Source organism: Manacus candei, unplaced genomic scaffold (genome assembly GCF_025592945.1).
Source record: "Manacus candei isolate 608988 ecotype Guabito, Panama unplaced genomic scaffold, ASM2559294v1 h1tg000050l, whole genome shotgun sequence".
In the NCBI taxonomy this organism is placed as follows: domain Eukaryota; kingdom Metazoa; phylum Chordata; class Aves; order Passeriformes; family Pipridae; genus Manacus; species Manacus candei.
The window spans coordinates 28,153,326-28,175,554 of record NW_026138098.1 but is presented as its reverse complement, the minus strand read 5'-3'; the positions used below and the strand labels follow the sequence as shown (position 1 = coordinate 28,175,554).

The window sequence follows — 22,229 nt, the reverse complement described above, 5'->3', positions numbered from 1 at the left end:
TTTAATAATTATAGTACTAGTGAAAAATAGAGGGAAATGGTAGAAATAGAAACCTGTTTTAGACCTACTGTACCTTTAAAAACTGTATTTTTTTTTGCTGAACACTTGCAGTCAGTATTGTATCAATTGTATCAAACAAACTTTTTTGAAGGCCAGTGTAAAAACATTAACCTTAAAGCTATTTTTCCTTAACAGTAGTACCCTAAAAACCTCACACCAATTATGTTGTCACAGTTTGCAAGAATATATTTAGATTCCATAATGAAACAAAATCACATGATTAAGCATTTTTTCTACTTCAAAGTCTCTGCTCAAAACTTACATAGTGTCCTATGGTACTGGCATAAGTGTCGGCAATCCAGGACATCTCCCTTTCCCCTGTGCTCATATCAGGAGCAGGCACATCCACACCAGGTCCTGTTGGCAACAGTGCAAACAGCTTTTGAGGGTCCAACATGAATAGTTATCTTCAGCCATTATTCCCCTGGGAACTGTGCAGGCCTTGGCAGAGAAGAACTGTTTTCCTGTTTAATCCTCAGTTTATTATGCAAGCAACATATTCTTCTGGATTCAGTTCAGGTTTAGATACTGCATCACACATTTCTACAATGCTGTCAAAGCCTCCAACCTTCCACATAAGCCACTCGATAAAATGAAGGTCAGTTTGTCAATAAAAAGTCAGAGCAAGACAGTGCATTAAAAGCTTTTTTTTTTTTTGGTAATCACTGCTGTAACAGGGAGGGTGCTGTCTAGGTATGATTTCTATGTACTGTGACATTGATTGGGTTCTTTGGCCTTAGAATTTCTTTTTTGTTCCTGGGTGAGTTTAAAAATCAGAGATAGGCTGTTCCTAGTCATTGCACTGCAGCACGTGCGTTTGATTTTAGCATTTACTTCAAGAAAGAGAAATTAAACTTTTCTTGATGAACTAAACTTTTGAAAGAACTTCCACACATCTGTTGAAATAATAACAAATTCACTCCGTTTTTTCTAGCTAACTAAACCCAGTATTTGCCCATACTATTTAAGATCAGATGGACTTGCTCAGCAAGATTTTAAACACAGCTCTGCCTCTATAATTTTTTCCTAAGTATTTTTAAAAGGTTTGTGAAAGTTGTGTAGCCCCAACCATAGAGCCAAAAAAGAAGAGAAATTTAATCAAACCATTTTAATTGTCACTGAACTAGCAATCAGTATAGCTGGCATAGTGTATAGCATTACCTTAGTCACATCAGTAAGTATGTTTATAAAGAAGCTTAATTTTAATGATAAGCACTCTGGCTGGAAAAGCAAATGACAAACACTCTAGCTGAAGAGTAAGAAAAAGCAGATAAATGGATATACATTCCTGGGGCAGTTAGACATCAGGAGTACATGGCAGACTAGTTACATGCCTCATTGTTTATTTGAGTAAGAACCTCCTTCATGTAAAGCTCCGCCCTTTAATTACAAGTCGAGCTAGTAACATTCAGCTTTCCCTAGAGACTTCCAGCTAGCAGCTCCAGACAGCAAGGTATCAGAACAGCTCAGGGCTGAGAGTCTGAATGAAGCACCTACTAACATTACAGAAGCTGAGGTTCTGTTACAACAGGCTCCCATGCTGCTTGCCTACGCTCCCCTTGCAGCCTGTGGTTGCCATGGGTGAAGCCATCAACTTTTGCTGGGGTGGATCTTCTATTTCCTTCCTCTCTTTCCTCAGATATCTGCCAAAAGCCTCAACTGAGACTACAGGAAACAGTAACAGTAAAGAGTTTGCTATTAGAGATTAAAATTGCCACAAACATGGTCACAATTTCATAATTTAAGAGAAATGTGTATCATTTTGGATACTGTGACCTCAGCTTTTGTGGCCTCTCGTAGCAGAACAGCCACTAGGAAAAAAGTTAAGACAGTTCTCTTTAAAATGCACTAAGATGCAATGTCTCAATTCTTTGTGGCTCTTTGCTGGAAGTTCTGTGCCCAAATTGTTTCCAGCTCTCAAAAACACTGTTCTTTAAGGACACTACCTAGTGGACACTGACAGTGCAAAATAAATCAGGTTCCTAAATTTGCATAGTAAAGCTGCCCAACATACCAATAAATCCCTTTTTTGCCAGCTCCATGGTAAACCTTCTCGTGATCTTTTCCAATTCATTGTCCTATAGAGAAAATGCAATAAACATCAGAGGAAAATATTAGTGTTTACGAGTACGTGCTAGAACTCAGCCCAAGCACAAACAGACACCCTCTTCCTCTAGAAGAAAGAATGATTCATAATTTCTATAATTTATATGCCACTCCCTAACAGACTGTTGGTATTCAGGCAGCCCAAGAAACACAGCTTTCTTTCTGTACATTCTGATCCATGACAGGTCGGGAGCGTGGCACGGGAAGAGCCACCTGGGCTTGCAGTGGAGGTTTCCAGCAAACAGATCCGATCTCCTGTGTGAGCAATTTACAGCCAGCAGCAGCAGTAGCTGGGCTGCCAGCTGTGTAATCAACACAGCTGAATGACTTCACCCAAACCCTTACAGGAGCGCTGAGCTTAGAATATCTGTTACGTGTTCTAGTGTCCCTCTCTCTACGAGTTATTTTAATTAGGGCAAGAAGGCAAGCCTGCAGTAAACCTTTCATAAGCCAAGTTAGTTATTATTCACACTGGAACACTGCATACGATGGTTTAATGGAGCATAAAACTATTTATCAAAATAAACGAAAACATTAACTTTTTTCCTAAGAGTAATTTAATTTAAGCTTTTATTAACAGTATCGACTTCAAAAAAATTTCAGGTTCAAAATTATTTGTAGTTTCCTGACGTTCAGGAAAAAATTTAGAAATTAAATAATTGAAGTATTCCACCTCTGAAACACAGACATTTTAAAAATTCTTTTCCTACCTATTGCATGCACGGGCTAAATTCAGCATAGGCAGAAGTGGTAGGAAGTTTTAAGTGGTCAATAATGCCCTTAGAAGAGCTTTTTTAACTGGCTGGCTTCAGTACTGCAGATAACCAAATTTTTATCTATGATTAGGCTTACTGTGTAGTTCTTGGGATTGATCTTGACACCAGCCTTTGCCCCACCAAATGGCACATCTACAAGAATGCAAAGGAAAATCATTTTATTTTTTCAACAATAAAGGCAGAACACATGAGTAATATGTGTAATTCTATCTTTGATTTTGGCAGTGATTTTGGTTTTGCCACATTTAAGGCTTCTCAAGTGTAAACTAAAATCTGATCTAGGTACTCTTGTAAAAATGGGAGATATTTCAAGGCAGCTTGAAAATGGTCTCTGAAACTCTAAAGTTCATGATTTAAATTTTCTGTGCTTCAATCTCTTGTCCCTGGCACTTGTAGAAACAGTAAGTTTTATGATTTATATTTTACTGGATTAGCTCAAACACTTTACTCTGGAAGTCCTATGTGTCTTTATATACATTAAGAAAGTATTTTCTTTCTTACACATAATGTGCAGATTCTCTCCAAACTCCTCTACAATTTAGTAGCTGTGTATGAACTGTACTTCTTCATAACCCGTAAAGGAATTTTATCCTTCTTTCTCCACAGCTCCCCTGCCTGAATCCTTTACAGCCTCCATCTGTTCCCCCTAAAATTAGTCCCCTATTAATCCAAGTTTGTCATACTTGGATTTGAGTTCAAGATTCAGTACTTTTATGGGAGAGGGTAGCTGGCACAATTTGGACTCTCCAAATGAAAATGCAACTTTATTTAAGTATCTACAGTAACAGCAGAGGGAATATGTATTATTATTTTGGTAACTGTATGTTTTTCCCACCTTGCTACAGATTTCAGTTGAAGATTAAAATTCAGTTTAGTCTTTTAGTTTTTTTTTTTTGCTGTAAATTACATCAGTACTGATTGAAACTGAAGACTGAAATCTTGCTTGAAAAACAAACACTTACCAACCACAGCACATTTATACGTCATGAGAGATGCTAAGGCTTTCACTTCATCCACACTGACATCCATACTGTAACGAATACCTGCAAAAGACACATGAGAAAAAACAGGAATTCACTGAGCAACTTCACAGGTATTTAAAAATCGGGAAGGATAATTCTACATCGACCATCTATAACATGCAAGTATGTAATTTATCAATTTACTTGCTTTAAGATTTGGAGAACAAGTCCCTGCTATCTTACTTAAATATCTATCTTTTACTCAGCAGAAATGCAGGATTCCAGTAATTCCCTACTGAGTAGGTTAACAGCAGCATTTAGTCTTTGGGAAAAAAGTGAATATTCCTAGTGAGGAAGACAAGTCAAGCTGACAGGAACTAGGACTAGAGTTTTCAAGAGGCTGTTAAAGCTCTTCAGCATTCCATAAGATCTTTAGCTGTGGGCTTCATTCATTGTATATACAAGATGAACTCTGTTCCTGAACATCAGCACAGGTTACAATCCAGGTCTTTTTGCTGGAGTAATACAAGCTCCTGTTATAAGGCTTGGTTTCAAGGCTCTGGCTGCTAGACACAGCCATGTAACAAAAAGCAACAAATCACTCTGCTAATTCATTTTTTTTCAAAACATTTTGAGATAACTCCAGCCCACCAAGCTTGTGTGACCAGGCCATCCATCCCACACCCACGTGGAAGCCAGCCCACACCTGCATTCCCTGCTCCATGTCATTCAGCAGAGCTGCAAGTGTGTGCTGACACATGGTGCCAAGTGCAAATTCAAATTGTTGTGGGCTGATAGCAGCCCAGATGCAAAATGGGTGATCCCAGCACTCAAGAAAATTTAAAACTGAGAGGAAAAACACAAAGGCAAGGAGATCTTTCACCTGCCCAACTCCTGGGTTGGAGTTGCCCAATAAATTGATTGAACTCAGTTAAAATTCATGTATTCTGAAGGTAGCTGCAGAGTAGAAAATACTTAACTCAACTGACCGGACACATAGACAGAACTCCAGAAGCCTAAACATGATGTTTAAGATCAACACAGTGCCCAAAGTCATGTGGCCACAGCAAAAAAGCCCCTACAGCTGTATGTTTGTTTCTATTCCAGCTTTTCCTACATAACTAAGCGTGTAACAGAGCCATGAATAATTTATTATCTCCATCTCTACTCCCCAAATCCTTGGCTGTAGGTTGTGCCAAGCTGCACGGTGGTTTGTAGTGGGCACAGAGTGTCCTTTAGATGGCACCACAAATTTCCTATTATGTAAAGAGAAGACTATATTCAGGTCCTTAGGAGTGAAAAAAGGCCAGCATACATTATCTAAACTAAAGTGCTGCTATGAAAGCCATTCCTGAATGCTCTGGAAACAATCCCAGTTTCAAAGGAACTGAGCACTGCTCAAATAAAGCTGAGGGCCAAGTGCTGCTTTCTTATGTGAGTTCAATCACTAAAAGAAAGTACCATGCCTCTGCAGAACAGAATTTAAATTTGTTGTGTATATGGGGGAAGGGTGGTCTCCAAAAGCAAAACTGCCTAACTTGGGTAGCTGCAAGGTGTTCATGTCTGGGCTTTCAATCACCTTCTCACAGGAAGTAATATTCAAAATTTAAGTGGAATCTATCAGAGCCCTACAGACCAGTCAAAGTTACAACATACATGGGGGTTTTTTTAACATGTCTTACTCTGATCCTTCAGAGGAGTAGTTATCCTTCTGTCAAGCTCCAAGCAAGAACACCACCACCTACAGCACTGACTGTCCTGCCTGAGGAAATCATTCCCTCTTGGTTGAGCAGGTACTCTGGCCACAGGTCTCATCAGAGTATTGCTCAAGCCAGCCAAGTTTGAAGTCATGGCCCGTGCTGGCCAGAAATGAACTCTGCCCCTCCACCCCCAGCTGAACTAGATCACTGTGTATTTATTCAACCCATATACTTATTTAAATTTCCAAGGTGTGTATACAAAGCAGTTTTGCTATAAATGTACTCCTGCAGGCACGCAAAATGTTGTTTATTGATATATGGAAAGTAGCAGGGAAACCAAATAGTTAGGGATAGTCATCTTGTATAGTTCAAAGAGAGAAGAAAATTAAAAAAGGAGAGGGAAGCCTCTTCTGCACATCATATGGAAGATAGCATCTGAAGAGGTAAACAAGCAGCAGTTTAACCAGAACACTCAAACACATGTAAACAGTTAGATCTCTGGTTTCCTTTTATTACAGTCAAGGATTACTATTAACTTTAATGTAATAATTGTAACTTTCATACCAAGGGAAATAGGGAAAAAGCCCCAGGACTAACTAAGTACTGATAGGCTTTTAACTGAGCTGCCTATTTGTCAGCCACACCAGAATAAGGCAAACTTTTATACTTGAGGCTGAAACTGTCCTTTTCTGGACAACTTGACATTTCTGAGCAAGATTTAACTTCTTTTCCAGGCTTTTAAACAGTTGTAATTGAAGTGATTTGACTGGTGGCTTTATCTTGGTAAGTGGGAGACTAGTCAATTCTGAGAGTTGTGCTGACTTCACTGGTTACTCTTCTCTAGTTTATTTGGTAGAATTGTTCACTACAGTGTCAGGTGAAGTTCATGGTGTAGATCCCAGGTCCCCAACAGGCATGATGAGTTTTTCCCTTTGGTGGCAGGAGCACAGAACCCTTCAGATGCACTCACATTCAGCCATTTACTGTTTTCCAGGAATTGTAATTACTCTACAGGAGGCCCACCTCTTGACAGGGAAGTTATTTGTGCTAAGCTGTTAAGACTGATGAAAAGCAGGCATCTGAGAATGCTGTACATTCCATCTGCAAGCGGATGCACAAAGATAAAAGACTTACTTAATTTCTATTCTATTTGGACATCATTGAAATTTAGTTTGACAGCTTCCTAATTTGGCAAGAGGAGAGTATTGCCGTGCATTTTTATGGCTCTTTTGGCAGGGTTACTATGCATTCAATAGCCTGAGTCTAAAAATGGACCATATACAGAGATAAAATACTGGGTTTGGTTTTTTTTAAGGTTCTTACTACATAAAAGCAAATGAAAGTTACTGTTAGGCAGCAAGATAATTTTTTTAAACCCTGGCAAGTCCCACACAGTAAGCCTCGGGAAACTTGTGGCTTTTACAGCAAACCAGCTACAGAAAAAATAGTTTGAAGAAAGCCTCAAGTTACAATATGACTCACTGCCATGGAAAATACTTTTCACTGGAAAACATACAAATTCTTGTTCTAGTTGAGAATTCTCTTTCCTTGCCACACCCCAAGAAGTTAAACAGCATGCTAAGAGAGACTTTGTTTTTCTATGCACAAAGGTTTCTAGATGAGGAAATGTTTTCATTTTAATTTTTCTTTAGTATTGGTCAGTCTAAAGAGAAGGATTTATTATCACATTGTTGTGCTTATACTTTTAAAACTTCTTTATGATCTGTATTTTGGAAGATACTATACTTCACTCAGTTACCTCTTGCACTGAGTCCAATAATTGTTTCCTCATGATTTAAGCTTAGATTCTTAGATAATGCTACAGATTAATTTTCACTTTTCCAAATGGAGGTAGAAAGCACTTGAAAGACAGTGTTCTTTTTAAATATATGGAAAGTAGTAACTATCAGTAAGACTGTATTTTGGATTCTGTCATAACAGCAGTTGGTTATCATTTGGATCAGCAGGTTTATAGTAAGGATTTTACCAACATCCACATAACAAAGACCTTGATTTCCAAGAAAACTGGTTACACATCCTACTACATTTTACATTGTACAGATTTCAGTGTGTTCTGTGATGTTCAGTGTGATTATTATGCTTTCTTAGAAAACCTGATGTACAGAACTACCAACCTTTTAAGGATGACTACTGCCTTTTTAGTATGCCTACAAATCTACATTTAGGGAAGTTAGTTCTCTATTTCCTGATCTTCTAGTGCAGTGATCTTAAATGGTACTACCTACGTATGCCCTGACCACTAATGAGCATGAAGTATTCAAAGTCTCAAAACTGAAGAGTTGCCATAGTAACAGTTCAGAGCAAAACCCTTGGTAAACTACTCCTCCTGCACTAAATTATCTTGCAAATCTTAGCAAGTCTCTCAAGTCCCCCAGAACCTTGAACACCTTTGCACCTCAGCCTAAATTATTAATATCTAACCAGGGTTTCGTCCTGCTTTGACTTCAGTGTTTTCTTCTAGCTGTGATGATCTTGTGAACTTTGGAACTAATTTGGGTCCTCTACAGATGACAGTTCTTGTTAGGATGGTGCATTTGTTCAGCTCATGTTTATTTGCAAAGGGCTTGCTCATCAAAAGCAGCCCTCCAGAGCAGCAGCTATCCTACACCACCCATACAGCACTCAGCAAAACAGATTTCATGATCTCCTTCGAAAGTTTTTAGGACTGATTAAAGCCATATTCATCTCCCAATTAGTAAAACTGGATTCTGTGGTGGCTCTGTGCATTAACAGCTTGCCTGACCCTGTCCAAAGGCTGCAGTATAAGTCTGGAGCACAAGGAGCTTCAGTAAAGATGCTCGCCTCGTTCAAACTACTTCACAAAATCCACAAATCAGCCCCAGCATTTACTGCAGTGCCTTAGTTACTTAATGTTTTACCACTGGATTATGTATAACATTTTCATGTTTGGTAAGTAAACAAGTGCAATTGTGGTTGTACTGCTATCAAACTCTAAGTAATCACTGATACCTAACTCAGTAGGAACAGATCTTCCAAGCAATCCTTAGACTCTTTCAGAACAAGCACATTTTTCTAGATTCAGAAAAACAATCCAGCCTTCCCTAGAAGAAAACTGCTTAACCTTATTTAACAACTTAGAAATTGTGGTACACAGCACAGTGACAAATTTGTCATTATTGAAGACAAAGAAATTCTAGATATCTCTAACAAAGCAAGATGAGTAATTCAGTGCTGGACAACAAGAACACTGTACACCAATCAGCAACAAGAACTACTAATTCCTAAATTCAATTCACTAACTGCCAAGAGAGGAGATAAAAACATTTATCTCTTCCCACACAGCACTAGCCAGCTATAACTGGGGGCAGGAAAGAGATTCCCCCATGGAGACACTCCACCATTCTGATTTAAGCAGCAGTATGTATAAAGTGACCATAAGGTACTCAACTAGACAGAATACTGCAGCATACCACTTCTTGTATGCTTTTACTAAGCTCACTTATACTTGAAATATACTTAAACATATACACATATGTTTATTGTGCTCCATTCTGAGAATGCTGTGTTTTAAATGTGAATATGGCAAATTCAGTATACCACCAGGCAAACACACAGTACCTGAATTTATGCACTTAGAATATGGCTATGAAGTAAAGTCTCTCACCTATAGAAGAACCTCAGCCCTACCTAAAGGACTAGGTGGCTCACTGAACTGCACTCAACACTGTAATAACAGGGACTGAAACAGAGAGATGCAGTGAACAGCTTCCACATCAACACTGACACCACGCACACGGGGAGGGATGGTGTGTGTGCAGAGGGCAGAAATAACACACAGGTCGGCCCTGGCGGGTCCAAATGCCACAGGAGCCACAAAACAATAAGCCACCACAGTGCTGACATGAAGCAGGCAAATTCTATGCCCTTCCCAAGAGGCTAATTCCTGACAAGGCGGAGCTGTTGCAATGCATGCAACAAAGAATACCTGCTAGGATCAGCCAGAGAACAGGAGGGAGACTATCACACAGGAGATTCCTCTCCTCACCACCCCCAACACATGTTTATCCAGAAAGCCCAATGCTGAGAGAGGTATGATCTCTCTATAAATAGACAAGGAGCCAACAGTAGCAAGTGAAAACAACTATTTAAGATCAAGGACAAAGCTGGCTACCCCACCAATGGTATGAGCTGATTATATGAAAAAGCTGAGACTAAAAAGATTCATAGCCAGAAGAGCAAGGCAAAGCTTCCTACAAGAGGATCTGAGGTAAAAACATAAACCTGATATGGTTCACTGAGCATTGCAACTAGTTTAATAAAGTATAGCAAAAGCACAGGATACTCACTCCTTTCCTTTTTTTTTTTCCAATTTGCAACTTAAATGTATATCCACTGTTGCACTAATTGTAAAGTTAGTTAAGCTACAATAAGAGATCAGAAACCTATGAAAATTGGTCAAAGGTTGGACTCAATATTAGAGGTCTTTTCCAGTCTTAATGATTTTATGAAAATAAAGCATTTGTATAAGCTTTAGCTATAACACTGCGTTATCACAATCAGGCTAATTACCTTTTTTGTCTTTTAAGCTCTCACACTCCTTTGAAGTTAGATCAGTTTTCATCTTTTATTTCAAGTTACTGATGGTCTGTGTTATAGTTCCACCTGTGGTATGGTCCATAGGGTATGTTTCCATGTCTTACTCTGAAAGACTCCTGGGCCAAAGACATGACCTGGTAACTTTTACCCATTCATCACTTTGAAAAGCAAAGCCATCAATACAACCCCAGGATAAACAGCTTTGCTGAAGCAAAGAAACCTTAGAGCTTCTTACTACTTCTTACTTATCCCTCTTACAAATGGAACAAACAATGTCATTATAGCCAAAACAGCACACGGGGTTGTACTGGTCCAACTCCTGCACATACAGGTTTTTCTTCTGAAAGTAAGGCTACCATCATCATGTATGAAACAAGATAATGTGTACAAGAGAGGATATCTGGGCACTGAGAGTAGTTAGTGACAGCCTTAGACCTCTGCAATTGGAAATCTGCGGCAAGGGTAACATGAACAAAAGTCCCCTTCTGCAGTAAAACTCATTAACAGGAACTTATAAGTCAAGTGAGAAGGATAAATCTTGAGAGGTAGAAAAGCCAGAAGATAGCAAAGTTTTGCAGTAAAGAACATTTCCTCCACTAACTAGCCAAGGCAGCACCACACAGCAAATCAGATTCATTCAAGTCAACTGACCAAATAAAGTAAGACTCATTTGCCTTTATATAAAAGAGTGAACTTTAAAGTAACGTATGAAAAAGCTTTTCAAAATTCCTGTGTAAGTGAAAGTTAGACTAAATCTAGTCTAGAACTAAAGATGGTTGCAAAGCCTTTCTGCAATGAGGAAGCAGCTGAGACTTGGTTACGGCAACTGTGAGCACAAACAAAAGTTAGGCTGTTTCCCAGCTCTGATTCATTTGGTTTCATTTATAACAGACCTTTTGGACAGTTGGTCAACATGAAAAGCCTTTAAAAAGTTTTAAAACTATTTAATAGCTTTATCCCTGCAGTAAGTGCTGCCTAACAAACATGAAGTCATTTTCATGCTACTAAGCAGGTAGGAATTCAGTAAGTTTATTCTCTTTTCTTAAACTGACCCATGAATGATAAATGGCCATCAGCAACCACATAAAAAAGCTGCTTAACCAGTTTCACACCTATAGAACCCGATGAAATTATTTAGAAAGATTCATTATTTTAAGTAGGAACTGCCAGACTACTTTCCAACAAAGTCATCTGTATTCAGACATCTCATTTCCTGTACCCTATTTGTTTTAGTTCTTTAGGCAGCTGTCAGTGCAGTGAACAAGAGCAGCTGTGGTTTCCTGTTAGTGCTGGCCACTGGCATGCAAGTCACTGCACAAGCAAAGGAAAGAGTGATCTGACCCACAGCATTACTTCAGCTACCAGGCAGCATCACTCCAAGTTGTACAGTTCCAACACAAGAAAACTGCTTATCCCATGTTCTCAATGGGATGAGGAGGCATCTGACTGATTTTTCTCTTCCAGAGAACAGTTGCATTGCAGAAAATGGAGTCTTTAAAATGTGAATATACTGTGAGACCTACCACTTAAATGGGGATATTCATGACTGTTCTGTAAAGATTCCTAAACCACAAAAGAGAAGCACACAAAAGGAAAAAGAATTACCACTTTCTCGAGTTGCAAAGGTTTGCAACCCCAAAGTAGAATTAAGGATTGACTTCTACATTAATAGGTAAGTGCCACATTATTCAATAAGAAATGTTATTTCTGGGTTCACTGAGGAAGGTGAAAAGCCCCCACAAGTTATATCTTGAAAAGAAAGCATGTTTCAGTACCTAGTGCCTCTTTTCTGGAAAAGAACTTCTCTTGACCCAAAGCAGAATCACCTGCACTATCGCGTAGTGACAACTATATCCAACACAGCTAAGCTGACTTGTGTTCTTACACCTGCTCTGGGGGAAGAGAAGAAAGTAGGATAAGCCATTAAACAACCTCCTATTTTCATGAACAATGCTTTAGATTGTTAGAACTAGGGTACTAAGAGCATTGTAGTTCTTGAATAGAAATGTGACGGTCAAGTATCCCACCAAAGTGTAGAAATTTGCCAATCCAAAAACCATAAGACTGATCCTGAATTTGCCCTCATCTGGCTGTGTCAGAGAAGCCAGCAGAGAAGGAGGTGCAGAAAGGCTACTAGTCAAGGAACTGATGATGTCTACCAGCAGATATCATCTGCACACACATGAGAGATTTATAAAGATCAACTTTGCATTTAAAAGTTTGGCCCTTTCCATATTTGGGCTGGACCACTAAGCAGGGATTGAGGTTTCACTGAAAAAGCGAATGAGCAGCCAAAGAATTTAAAGATGATATCCATGACAGAAGGAACATAATCTAAATGCTATACTGTTAGCTACAAACAATTAGTAGAAACAGAAGATGATGCTAAAGTGCAGATAATTAAAATGTTCATCTAGATTCTGTTTCCTTAAGTAATTCAGCTGACCTCAAGTTTAGAGCATTTAAATCAAGGTTTTAAAATTTGATTTACAGTATAAACTCTTCATTAGTTCATGGTTAAATCTGTAAACGTTCTTATGAACAAAAAGGTATTCAGAAGTAACATACAATCACTAATGCAGTATTTTGGTATGGATGTACAAAAAGAAATTAGGAACAACTAATGGAAGGCAGCCCATAAAGGCCTAGAAGTATTTGTTTTCCTACATTCCATACTTGAATCTTAAAGTGTACTTTGATAATTTGTCTAATCTGCATACAGAACAGTATTTTAGTGTTCTCTAAACAGCGTCTCTTATCCTTCAGTTTATGTAAACCTCAAGAAATACAAGAAATGAGCTTTTAAAGCACAATGCTCCTTAAAAGAGTGTCAGACATGACAAAGCACCCCGATTTGCTAGTGATTACCTAGCAGTAACTAAACACTATCTTACAAAATACACATCCTAAAAACAAGGCAAAAAAAAAAAAAAACAGAATGGGGAACCTCACTTTACCAAATTTTACTTCTCAGGAAGCGCAAAGTTAAAGGTCACAATTCTGCATCTGAAAAGATCTGGAAGCTGTGTTCCTCCTCCTATTCTCCAAGCCTCCTGCTTGCCAACTCACCCCTTCTTTTAAAGGGTGGCCTTATGTCCCTTGCTGTTTCTTCACGGTGAGAATCACTTACACTGGACTCTGGAGTCCACAGTGTGTGGGACACTCACTTCAGCATGTTTTCCCATTTCATACTATTGTATGAATTTCGGGTTGTATTTCATTGCATTTGTGCTTTTATTCCTGCAGAATCTACTAGGATTCTAGTTTAAAAATCCCTTTTAGACAAAAGCTCAAGTTGTTGGTGCATTTTGGGTGGATCAAATGTACTCTAAATGCTGAAATATGTTTACCACTCCTTTGCAGTTTAAGTAGAAATGTTCTACTTCCTCACACTTTTTTTTTCATAGCAGGTTTCAAGCAGTTGATCAACTCTTAACATGCATCCCATTTAAATTTAGTGGGCATCCAAGATCTGTCATCTGATAGTGGGTAAATTCCTAGAGAGCATTAGAAGGTGAAATCTATTAAAGATCTGAAATCTATTAAAGATGCTGAAGAATAGAAATATCATTTGCAATTCCTTCCCTAAATCCACAGGGGGTAGGGAGCAGCAGAAGAAGAAAGGGACAGTCTATTGAGACTTCCTCTTTCCTTTAGCTGTCATTTTCAATTGCCTTGAAATTTACAGTTGTAACTTTCCATAAGTGCTCCACAGTTTGTTGCAGTGTCAGTGCAGACAGGTATAACAAATGCCACCAAAAATCAAGAATTCTGTTGAGGATTTAGAAGTGTAGGTATCAGAACAGAGGATGTCCAATCACCCACCTGGTGGGTTTTGTTAATGTACAGTGTTATAAAACATTGTATAATTGTTTTGTTGTGAAAACACTAATTCCTTCAGTCCTGAGCAATAACAATGTGAAATATTAGAAGCCATCATATATTATCTCATTACTTTGTTTGCCACTGAACTGTATTTTGTTATACAAGCAGGGATCTTAAGAGTAACACAGGCTGTACAGCAAAGGACTTTTTCTAAGCAGCAGCAAAGAGTAACTTAACTTCAGCAGTGACAAAACAGCAGCGTAATAACCATCAGTATTTTAAAAGAAATTATAGTAATGGCAGAGAAACAGCAGCTCCACAGAGTAAGCTTCAGCCACGCCCAAGCTGAGACTCTGATGCTGGTCATTCTTTTATCAAGTAAACACCCCAAGTTGAGTTAGCCTCTTTTGGGTAAGAATTAAACATGTCACAGGACACTCACTACATATTTGATTTTGGAATGTTAGGAATGACATTAATAGGACAGACTATTTGTGCTGCAAAGAGACAAATCCCCATGTCACATATACACACCAACTGAACTGTCACAAACAGTTACCTAAGAACACCTTTCCTACCCTAGTCCTGAAGTTAGAGGTCTTCATTGATAAGAAATCATTTGCTTTCTGTAACCATCATTATCTACCACAAAGCTGGTCTCCATTGAAGAAAAATAAATGTGTTTACAGACTATAGAAGCTCTGGTTTGAGCCACAGTCCTGAAATGGTTTCCAATACCTAACTGTCCATCCACATAGATCAGAGATCTTAAATTATGCTGGAGGACATCTGTACTTGTTTTTCAAGGAAATGCCATCTATCCCAGACTAAAAGGGAGTTTGATTCCTCTGAGATCACAGCCGATCCCACGAGAGCCCAGCGGGATTCACCCTCCCGGTCCCTTGGCATGTGCTGGTGTCACCTATGCCGAGCTAGGCACTCCTAGAAAAATCACTTTTGTCTTCCTGTGTATCCAGCCGGTATCTGGCTACACAGTTAACTTGTTATCAAAACTTGTTATTTCTCCCTACGGATGTTTGCTGTGTGAGCATTCGGATTTGGCCAACACAGCAGGTAGAGCGCTAAGGGACAGCGGCTCCTCCAGCTCCCGACTCAAGAGCGGGCACTCCCAGCGTGCTGTTCTCACGTTTCCCAACACACACTACCGAGGTCTGAGTCACACCGAGTTAAAATCCGGCGGGCGCTGCCCTCGCACCGCTCTCCTCGCCCCGGGCCAGCCCGGCGGTGGCTGCGGCCAAGGCCCGGCCGTGACACCGGCCCGGGTCACCCGCGGGGCCGGGGCAGCGCGGGGACCGCTCTGCCCCTGCCTTCCCCCGGGTATGGATCCCGCGGCTGGCACAGGGAGCGCCGCCTGCCCTGTCCGGAGGGGCAGCGGGACAGGCCGGCGGGGCAGGCAGGGCTGGCGGGGCACGGCGGGGCGGGGCGGCCGCGGGCCCGTCGGCCCGGCCCTCCGCGGGCCCGGGAAGGCGGCGGGGCTCACCTCCCTTGCAGGGCGTGCGGTGCTGGCTGTGCTGCGCCCGGTAGCCCTCGATCACCTCCCACTCGCCGTTGTCGCGCTTGATGGGGAAGGTGACGCTGAGCACATGGTTGCAGGGCTTGATGATGCGGAGGATGCCGCGGACGCGGTGGCGCCGCTCCTCCATGCTCTCGCGGGTGCGCAGCCCCTCCACCAGCTTGTCCTCCACGATGCTGGCGCCGCGATCGAAGAACCCCTCCACCATCTTGAAGAAGTTGGGGTCGTCCTCTTTCTTCGCCGCCTCGCAGTAGTGCCGCCGCGGGCACCGGCCCCCGCCCCACGCCGCCGCCGCCGCTCCCCCGGCCGCCGCCGCCGCCGGCCCGCCGGGCTCCGCGCCCGCCAGCACCGAGCCGGCGGCCAGGCGGGACGCCAGCAGCTCGCCCAAGTAGCGGTACATGGCGGCGGCCGCCAGAGGAGGATCGGAGCGGCGCTCCGCTGTCACAGGAGGCGCCGGGCGCCACCGCCGCCGCCTTTAAACGGGCCGGGGGGGGCGGCGCGGGGAACGCTCCGCGCCTCAGAGCGCGCGTGCGCCCCGCGGGCCGCGCCGCCCCCGGCGGGATTCGCGGGCCGGGAGGGGGCGCGGAGGGGCCGGGCCGCGCTCCCGCCCCGCGCAGGCCCCGCTCGGGCCCGGCCCGGCCCCTTCCCCCTTCCCTCCCCTCATTCCCTTCCCCTTCCTCCGGCACGGCCCTGCCTCCCCGCGCCGGGCGAGCCGCGCCGCTGCCCCGGGGCCGGGAGCGCTGCGGCCCGTGCGGAACCCAGCGCAGGTGGCTGTCACACGCTGCCCTTCAGCCGGGTGGAAAACGGGACCTGTCCGGGCGAGAGTGCAGCTGCGAGCGGGGCTGTGTCCACACCGAGCAGGGTACAGCGCTCGCAGGGAAAGCTGCCGGGATAGCCCGGCTTACCCACGTGTGTTTAGGTGCCCCCAGGCAAGAGGGGACAGAGGCTGCAGGGGGAGCTGTTGGCATGGCAGCTTTCTGGGAAACACCGAGGCACTGGGGCTGAAAGAGACCTCTGAGTTTTACCTGCTTTGTGTTGTCAGCTGTTGGCCTTTTGTTGGGTGTTGGTCTATTAAAATCCGTGGTTTTTATGTAGTTCGGGTATTTACATCTCTAAGACTATTGCTTTAAACTGTGCAAGGTCTGCTTTCAGAGCGTGGGCGACAGTGTGTTGTACTATTGAACCACGTTCGTTTTATAAGTATGGGTCATTTTCTGTAGGTTTGGGCCGCTAATTGGAAAATACAGTGGGGTGTTTCTCTTTTTAGGCTTGTGGGAGGCCCATGCCCTTAGGGCAGGAATAGCCAGGAAGTTGGTTTATCTCTATGAGAATCTCTCTAACCACTGTGGACATCCAAGGGCTGTGCTACAAGGCTTGTGGGCAAGTAGTTTAATGTGTATTTGTCAGCAGGAAGCTTAGTCATAGAATTTTTGAGCATACATAAACTCTTTGGGCAATTGATATTCAGTTTTTATCTTGATATAATGTGGTTGTCTGTCCCAAGATTCAAAAGAATTTGTCCTAAGGTCCACTAATAAGACTACTTCTTATCTGTAATGAGGATGGTTTATAACCAGCCTAAAGAACAGAGATCCTTGATAGTAAGCGATATGGAAAATAAAACAAGAAAGGAGTTTGTTCTTAGCCCGGTTTGTTCTTTGGATGTTCCCACAGGGCTTCAGAAACAAACTACTGATTTGCTTTTCTGTCAGTACTCTAGGTGGTTCATGGAAAAGTTCTATTTTGGTGTTAATTTTGAGGTCACGGGGTTGCAGTGTTCTCAGTGGTTGTATCAGCTTTGAGGTACTGTTTGATTTCAGTCATCTGCAGGTTCTCATTAGTTAAATCTCAATTTCTCTACAAGTTCTTGAATTTTTCTTAGGAAAGGTCTTGTGGCAATTAGTCCTTATAAGCTAATTGGTTAGAATACCATTTCACATACACAAAGGTTAAATGAAAAATATGATTAGCCAGTTTGGTCAAGCATGTAGAGGTATATCTTAAGGTTAATGTGCTTAGCTCTTATCCTGCTTTCAGCTGTGGTCTCTCTGATTTACGAGCTTCACTTAATTATCAGCTGCTTGCAGTATCAGGCTGTGTTTGCAGTACACATTTGGGGATGTATTTGAGACTAAGTAGGGAACATGATAGTAAAGAGAACCAAGTGGATCTCTACAGAGGTTCAGTCACACAACTGTATTTGGAGCAATGCAAATACACCAAAGCCACCCTCCCTCCTGAACAGGACTGGATTTTTGACTAAATATTCAACAAGCTCTGTGCTGAATGCTGAGAATAATTAAATCAGGATGTTAATTTTCTTAGCCTTTAAATGTTAAGATAGAAGATAACTAGGGATTTTTGTTTGCACATTTTTATGACTGAAATAATGTGTACAGTTTACAGGCAGTTTACCAAACTCCATACCATATTTCTGTTTGATTCAAGTCCCTTCTGGAGACAAGAGGAATGACACTGCCTGAGGCTATCCAAGAAGAGCAACAGAAGTCATGTCATATACCCCATTCCAGTATTGTTATGTGGTAAGTGGTGAGCAGATGAATATTGATCAGAGAAAATTAAAAATAGCATGCTTTAAAATGAGTTAAAGCAAGTATGAAAGTGGTAATTGAAATAATGAAAGAGGAACTATGTCATCTTTGCTCTTGTATAGCATGTGAGATGCCATCAGAAGATTCACATTTGAGTAGCATCAGTAAAAAACCACTGACTTCAATAATTTCATACTGGATGTTTGTCTTAGGCCTCCATCTGAAGAGAGAGATATGTAGAGAAAACTCAATACCTGTGTGGTAGGAGCTGTCTGTATGATTCATGGACTTTGCAGCAAGGTCATATTCAACTGTGTGTACTTGATAGGTATCTGTTTCTATTTAAAATCTGTGAAGTATAGTTAAGGGACACAAACAAATTGATTTAATTTCCTAAGCTTCCTCTAAAATATCTTATATAGAAATGTTAACAGATTATGTTTATTATAGATAAGAGCAATAATAAACACTGCATCGTGCCTTCCTAAAGCAATCTACAGTTTCAAGATGTAAATTATCAATTTCATAGCAAGTGGAGTCATTTTCTATGTGCCAGATTTTAAAGTTTTATTGAAAAACTAGAGCCCAATACTTTCTGCTTTAATTAATTATATTATTTGAAGTATTAGCTATTTGAGATTATGTAGATGACTAGCATAATCTTTTTCCTGTGTCTAACATCATTAATAATGGTATCATAAATGGAAGATGTGCTATTATTAAAATTAAAAGGTAATTTAGGTTCACCTTGGTGTTACCTATGAAAGTTTGGCAAAAACAGTCCCAGGATGGACTGATGCTGAATACTCTCAGAAGCTAGGATAGCTACTCCCAGCTTGCACCCCAGTCTTCTTACCAGCTGACCAAAAAAAAATGAGAATAAGCAGAGAAGTGGCAAATGGGGGATTCTCACAGGGCTCTGAATAACTCTGTCTGACCTTCAAATCCAGGGGAATGATGGGGTTGCCTCCTGTCAGAGACTCCAGAGTTTGAATCCATTAGACAACATGCTCAGGAGAAAGTTGAACTGTACAGTGGGCAGAGAACAAGTTCCTCTCTGTGGTAAACTGTCTTCTGGGAAGAGGAATTGTTTTTCAAATAATCTACAAATGGAATTAAAATTGTTTCAGCAAGCTTCATTTTAAGCTGTCAGCCACATCAATCACCTAAAGCATTTGACGGTTCTTACTTACCCTTTCTTTAAAGAATTGATTGAGATAAATTCTAAATACTGGTAACACTTACATACAAAGACTTATTTTTCCCTATTGATTCCAGAAATAATGGGGCAAGTTGTAAATCTGAGGTTCTAGCCCAGTGGGATGATTTAGAATATTGTATGAGTTGAAGCAGGGTCTTGTTCACCTTGGAATTGCTGATGTGAGCAACTAGGTTTCCCTTTCTCATTTCACCCGAAATTGCAAAAAAATGCTTATTTTTTTTGGACACAAGTGTTATGCTGTATAGCTTCATGTAGACCTTGGCAGTGTAACTAAATAGGTGAGAGCTGGGGTTGTTGTCTTATCCCAAACTCTGCTGCAGAAACTGTTCATTCTCTGAGTCAACAGATCTCTGGACAGTTGCATAATAGTTCCTGTGAGAATGGCAGGATATGATCTGACAGGAATATTAACTGTAGTGCTGTTCACACATCTCTTGGCTGAGATCCTGTGAGTGTTTCTGTTAAATAGAGGGCATGCAGGTAAGCAGCAAGGATGTAGAACTTCACAGAAATCCTCTTGCATTGGACCTGACTGCATATTGTGGGAAAGTGTACTAAAATACTACCAAAGAGCAATCTGATTATTTTCCAGATCTTTAGCTTGAGATATTCTCGAGTTTCCTGGGCTTTATTTTCTGCCTTCACAATGCTTTAGAGTCAAACTTTGTGTATAATTGGTTTTGGCATGGCATGTGAAAACAGAGATGGCAGTTTCTTCATCTGCAGGAAAATGTACCAGCATTCAGTCTTCAGAGTAATGGTGGGTAATGTTGGTACAGCATTTGTTCTTTTAAAGATGTGTTGTTTTATAAAGCAAATATACTACGGCCTAAAGAGTCTAATGAATTATTAATGTAATCTGAGCTTAATTTAAATTCCAAATTTGTGAATAAGCTGTTATACTCTTAAGTGCCACATTTCTTGGTAATATTCTTCCCTTTTTATGCCAAGCCAGCACAGGAGTGAAATGAGGTGTGTGGAACAGTTCAGTTGTCTGGTTTCTGTGTTGCTAGAGGGCTGGCTCTGTAAGATGCTCTTAGAGGCAGCACATGAATTAGGTGAATCCCAGCAAATTCCTTTAATCTGTGACTGTCTACATAAGCACTTGTACCAAATGGACACTTGACTAGAAATCTTCATTTCCATCACCTGTTTACAACCAGTTAGGTACTAAAGCTTATTAAAAAAGCCTTTTTACTGGTAGCATAACTTATCAATACTTAGATCTATGGGTTTAGAGACTTTTCTTTCCTCTATAAATAGCTTCAGCTGCATTCAGCCACATCAAAACTGGAGAGCAGTCTTGCAGGTTTTCTTCATTTGCTCCCTTTGCCTTGAGAAAAAAAAAAAAACAAATTTGGTGGTTTTCCAGGCAGGCTGCAGAAGTTGGATTTGCACATGCTGCAAATCTGAGATGTGCTTTCTGTAATACTGGGAAATTGGAGATTACTTCCTGTTGAGATAAAGACTTTAAACCTTTCAATATTTTGTGTTATTTATGAGACGTTTAGGTACCTGTCATCTGATTATTTAACATTTTTATGTATTATTTTCATTAAATTGATCAAATATAAGCTGTTAACATCATATGTAAATAGTAACTTTTTTGCTGGTCTGTAGCACTGTAAAAGTAGGGAGTGAAACTCATAATTGTACAAGTAAAGTAGGAAGCTCTTAGGTTTAGCCTAGTAGGGACTAGGCTAAAGTGAGTGTTTTTTTTACTAGAGGTATTGCTACAAAAATAATCTGTAACTGAGCAAAATAATATTTAGATTTATTATTTAATCAATCATAAGATTTTTTTACTTTTCCAATACTTCTGCAACAAGATATTATTCTTATTTCAGAATTGTGGCAGTAGATTTATTAGACTATTAGCCAGAATGTGAATGTGACAGGGATTCCTAATTTTCTTAGTGAAAGGTAATTGAAAAACCCTCAGTAAGTGGACTAGTCTACCAATGGTTCAGAGCAAGTGTCAGAGAGCAGTTTTCTGAGCTTTTAACATGTTAATAATTCTGCTGCATGCATCAAAATATTGAATAAATTCTGCTACCTCCCTCATGAGTAAATATTTTTGATTACCATGAAAAGTGGTGATGCTTATGTTTATTACTTTTAAAGACCTTCTGTCTCCATCTGTTTATATAGTTGCTGTGCATGATGACTGATGTTGCCAACTGGTGACTTCAGCTCTGTGACAGAGCAGATATAAAAAGCTCTTCATGTATACAGAGATAACGTCCTCATCTCCTGCTCAGACAGTCTATAGATATGCAGAAATTCACAGTGCCATATTTCAGTTCTGGTACTGTGAATATATGGCTAATAACTATAGCCAGATAATAAATATTAAATATGCTTTTTAATAATACATATTTCCTGTAGCCACCTGTGGTTTTCAGATAGGTAGGACAAAAAGTAACTTTCTGTGGGGGCTGTGGGTCTGACCTGAAGCTTACTGAAGTCAGTAACCAGTTAATCTGATTTCAGTGACCTTTCCATCAACATGGCCCTTCATGAAGTGGTAGAGGCTTTTGTAGGTCAGTGTGAAGTCTTTTCCTTTCTCAGTTGCTGTATCAGTGAGAATGTGTTAAGGTAGCTGCTTTTGGCGTTGTGGAATCATCTTTAGCTTTTGCTTGGTGTTTCCTCATTTCTAATCTAAAAGACAAAAGAGGGCATGATACCAAACCCCTATATATTTGAGATTTCCATCTAGCTGTTAAATGGGTTTGAAATTAGCTGATGAAAAAGCTAGTAATGGGAAAACTGACACATATACAGGCACAAAAACTTCCCCAGGTGCACTGTGAGCATGCCAGCTTTGTTCCCTTGGATCAGGTTAGGAGGGGAAAAAAGTACTTTATCTGCTTATTTCCTGGAAATTATGTCTTTTAGAGAATTGCTGTCTATT

The 22,229-nt window shown here is 40.8% G+C and overlaps 2 protein-coding genes across 10 annotated transcripts in view; one reads left to right on the top strand and one right to left on the bottom strand.

Moving 5' to 3' along the window:
- GLUD1 (glutamate dehydrogenase 1) overlaps positions 1-15,990 on the bottom strand; it is a 29,400-nt gene extending 13,410 nt beyond the window's left edge. Inside the window, exons 1-5 of one of the 2 annotated variants that reach the window (XM_051799842.1) lie at positions 15,509-15,990; positions 3,905-3,985; positions 3,019-3,074; positions 2,075-2,138; positions 323-417 (exon numbers count right to left, since the gene is read on the bottom strand). In XM_051799842.1, the coding sequence (XP_051655802.1) occupies positions 323-417; positions 2,075-2,138; positions 3,019-3,074; positions 3,905-3,985; positions 15,509-15,941 (729 nt within the window). In that variant the 5' untranslated portion in view covers positions 15,942-15,990. The remainder of the gene's footprint in view (positions 1-322; positions 418-2,074; positions 2,139-3,018; positions 3,075-3,904; positions 3,986-15,508) is intronic. The other variant, XM_051799843.1, reaches the window with a different exon arrangement.
- Positions 15,100-22,229, top strand: part of SHLD2 (shieldin complex subunit 2) — a 36,195-nt gene continuing 29,065 nt past the window's right edge. For 3 of the 8 annotated variants that reach the window (XM_051799810.1, XM_051799812.1, XM_051799811.1), the window contains exons 1-2: positions 16,106-16,403; positions 17,941-18,084. The gene's annotated coding sequence lies outside the window, so the exon portion shown is untranslated. Of the gene's footprint in view, positions 15,346-16,105; positions 16,404-16,935; positions 17,345-17,940; positions 18,085-22,229 lie in introns of those variants that run through there. The other 5 variants (XM_051799817.1, XM_051799816.1, XM_051799815.1 and 2 more) reach the window with 5 other exon arrangements.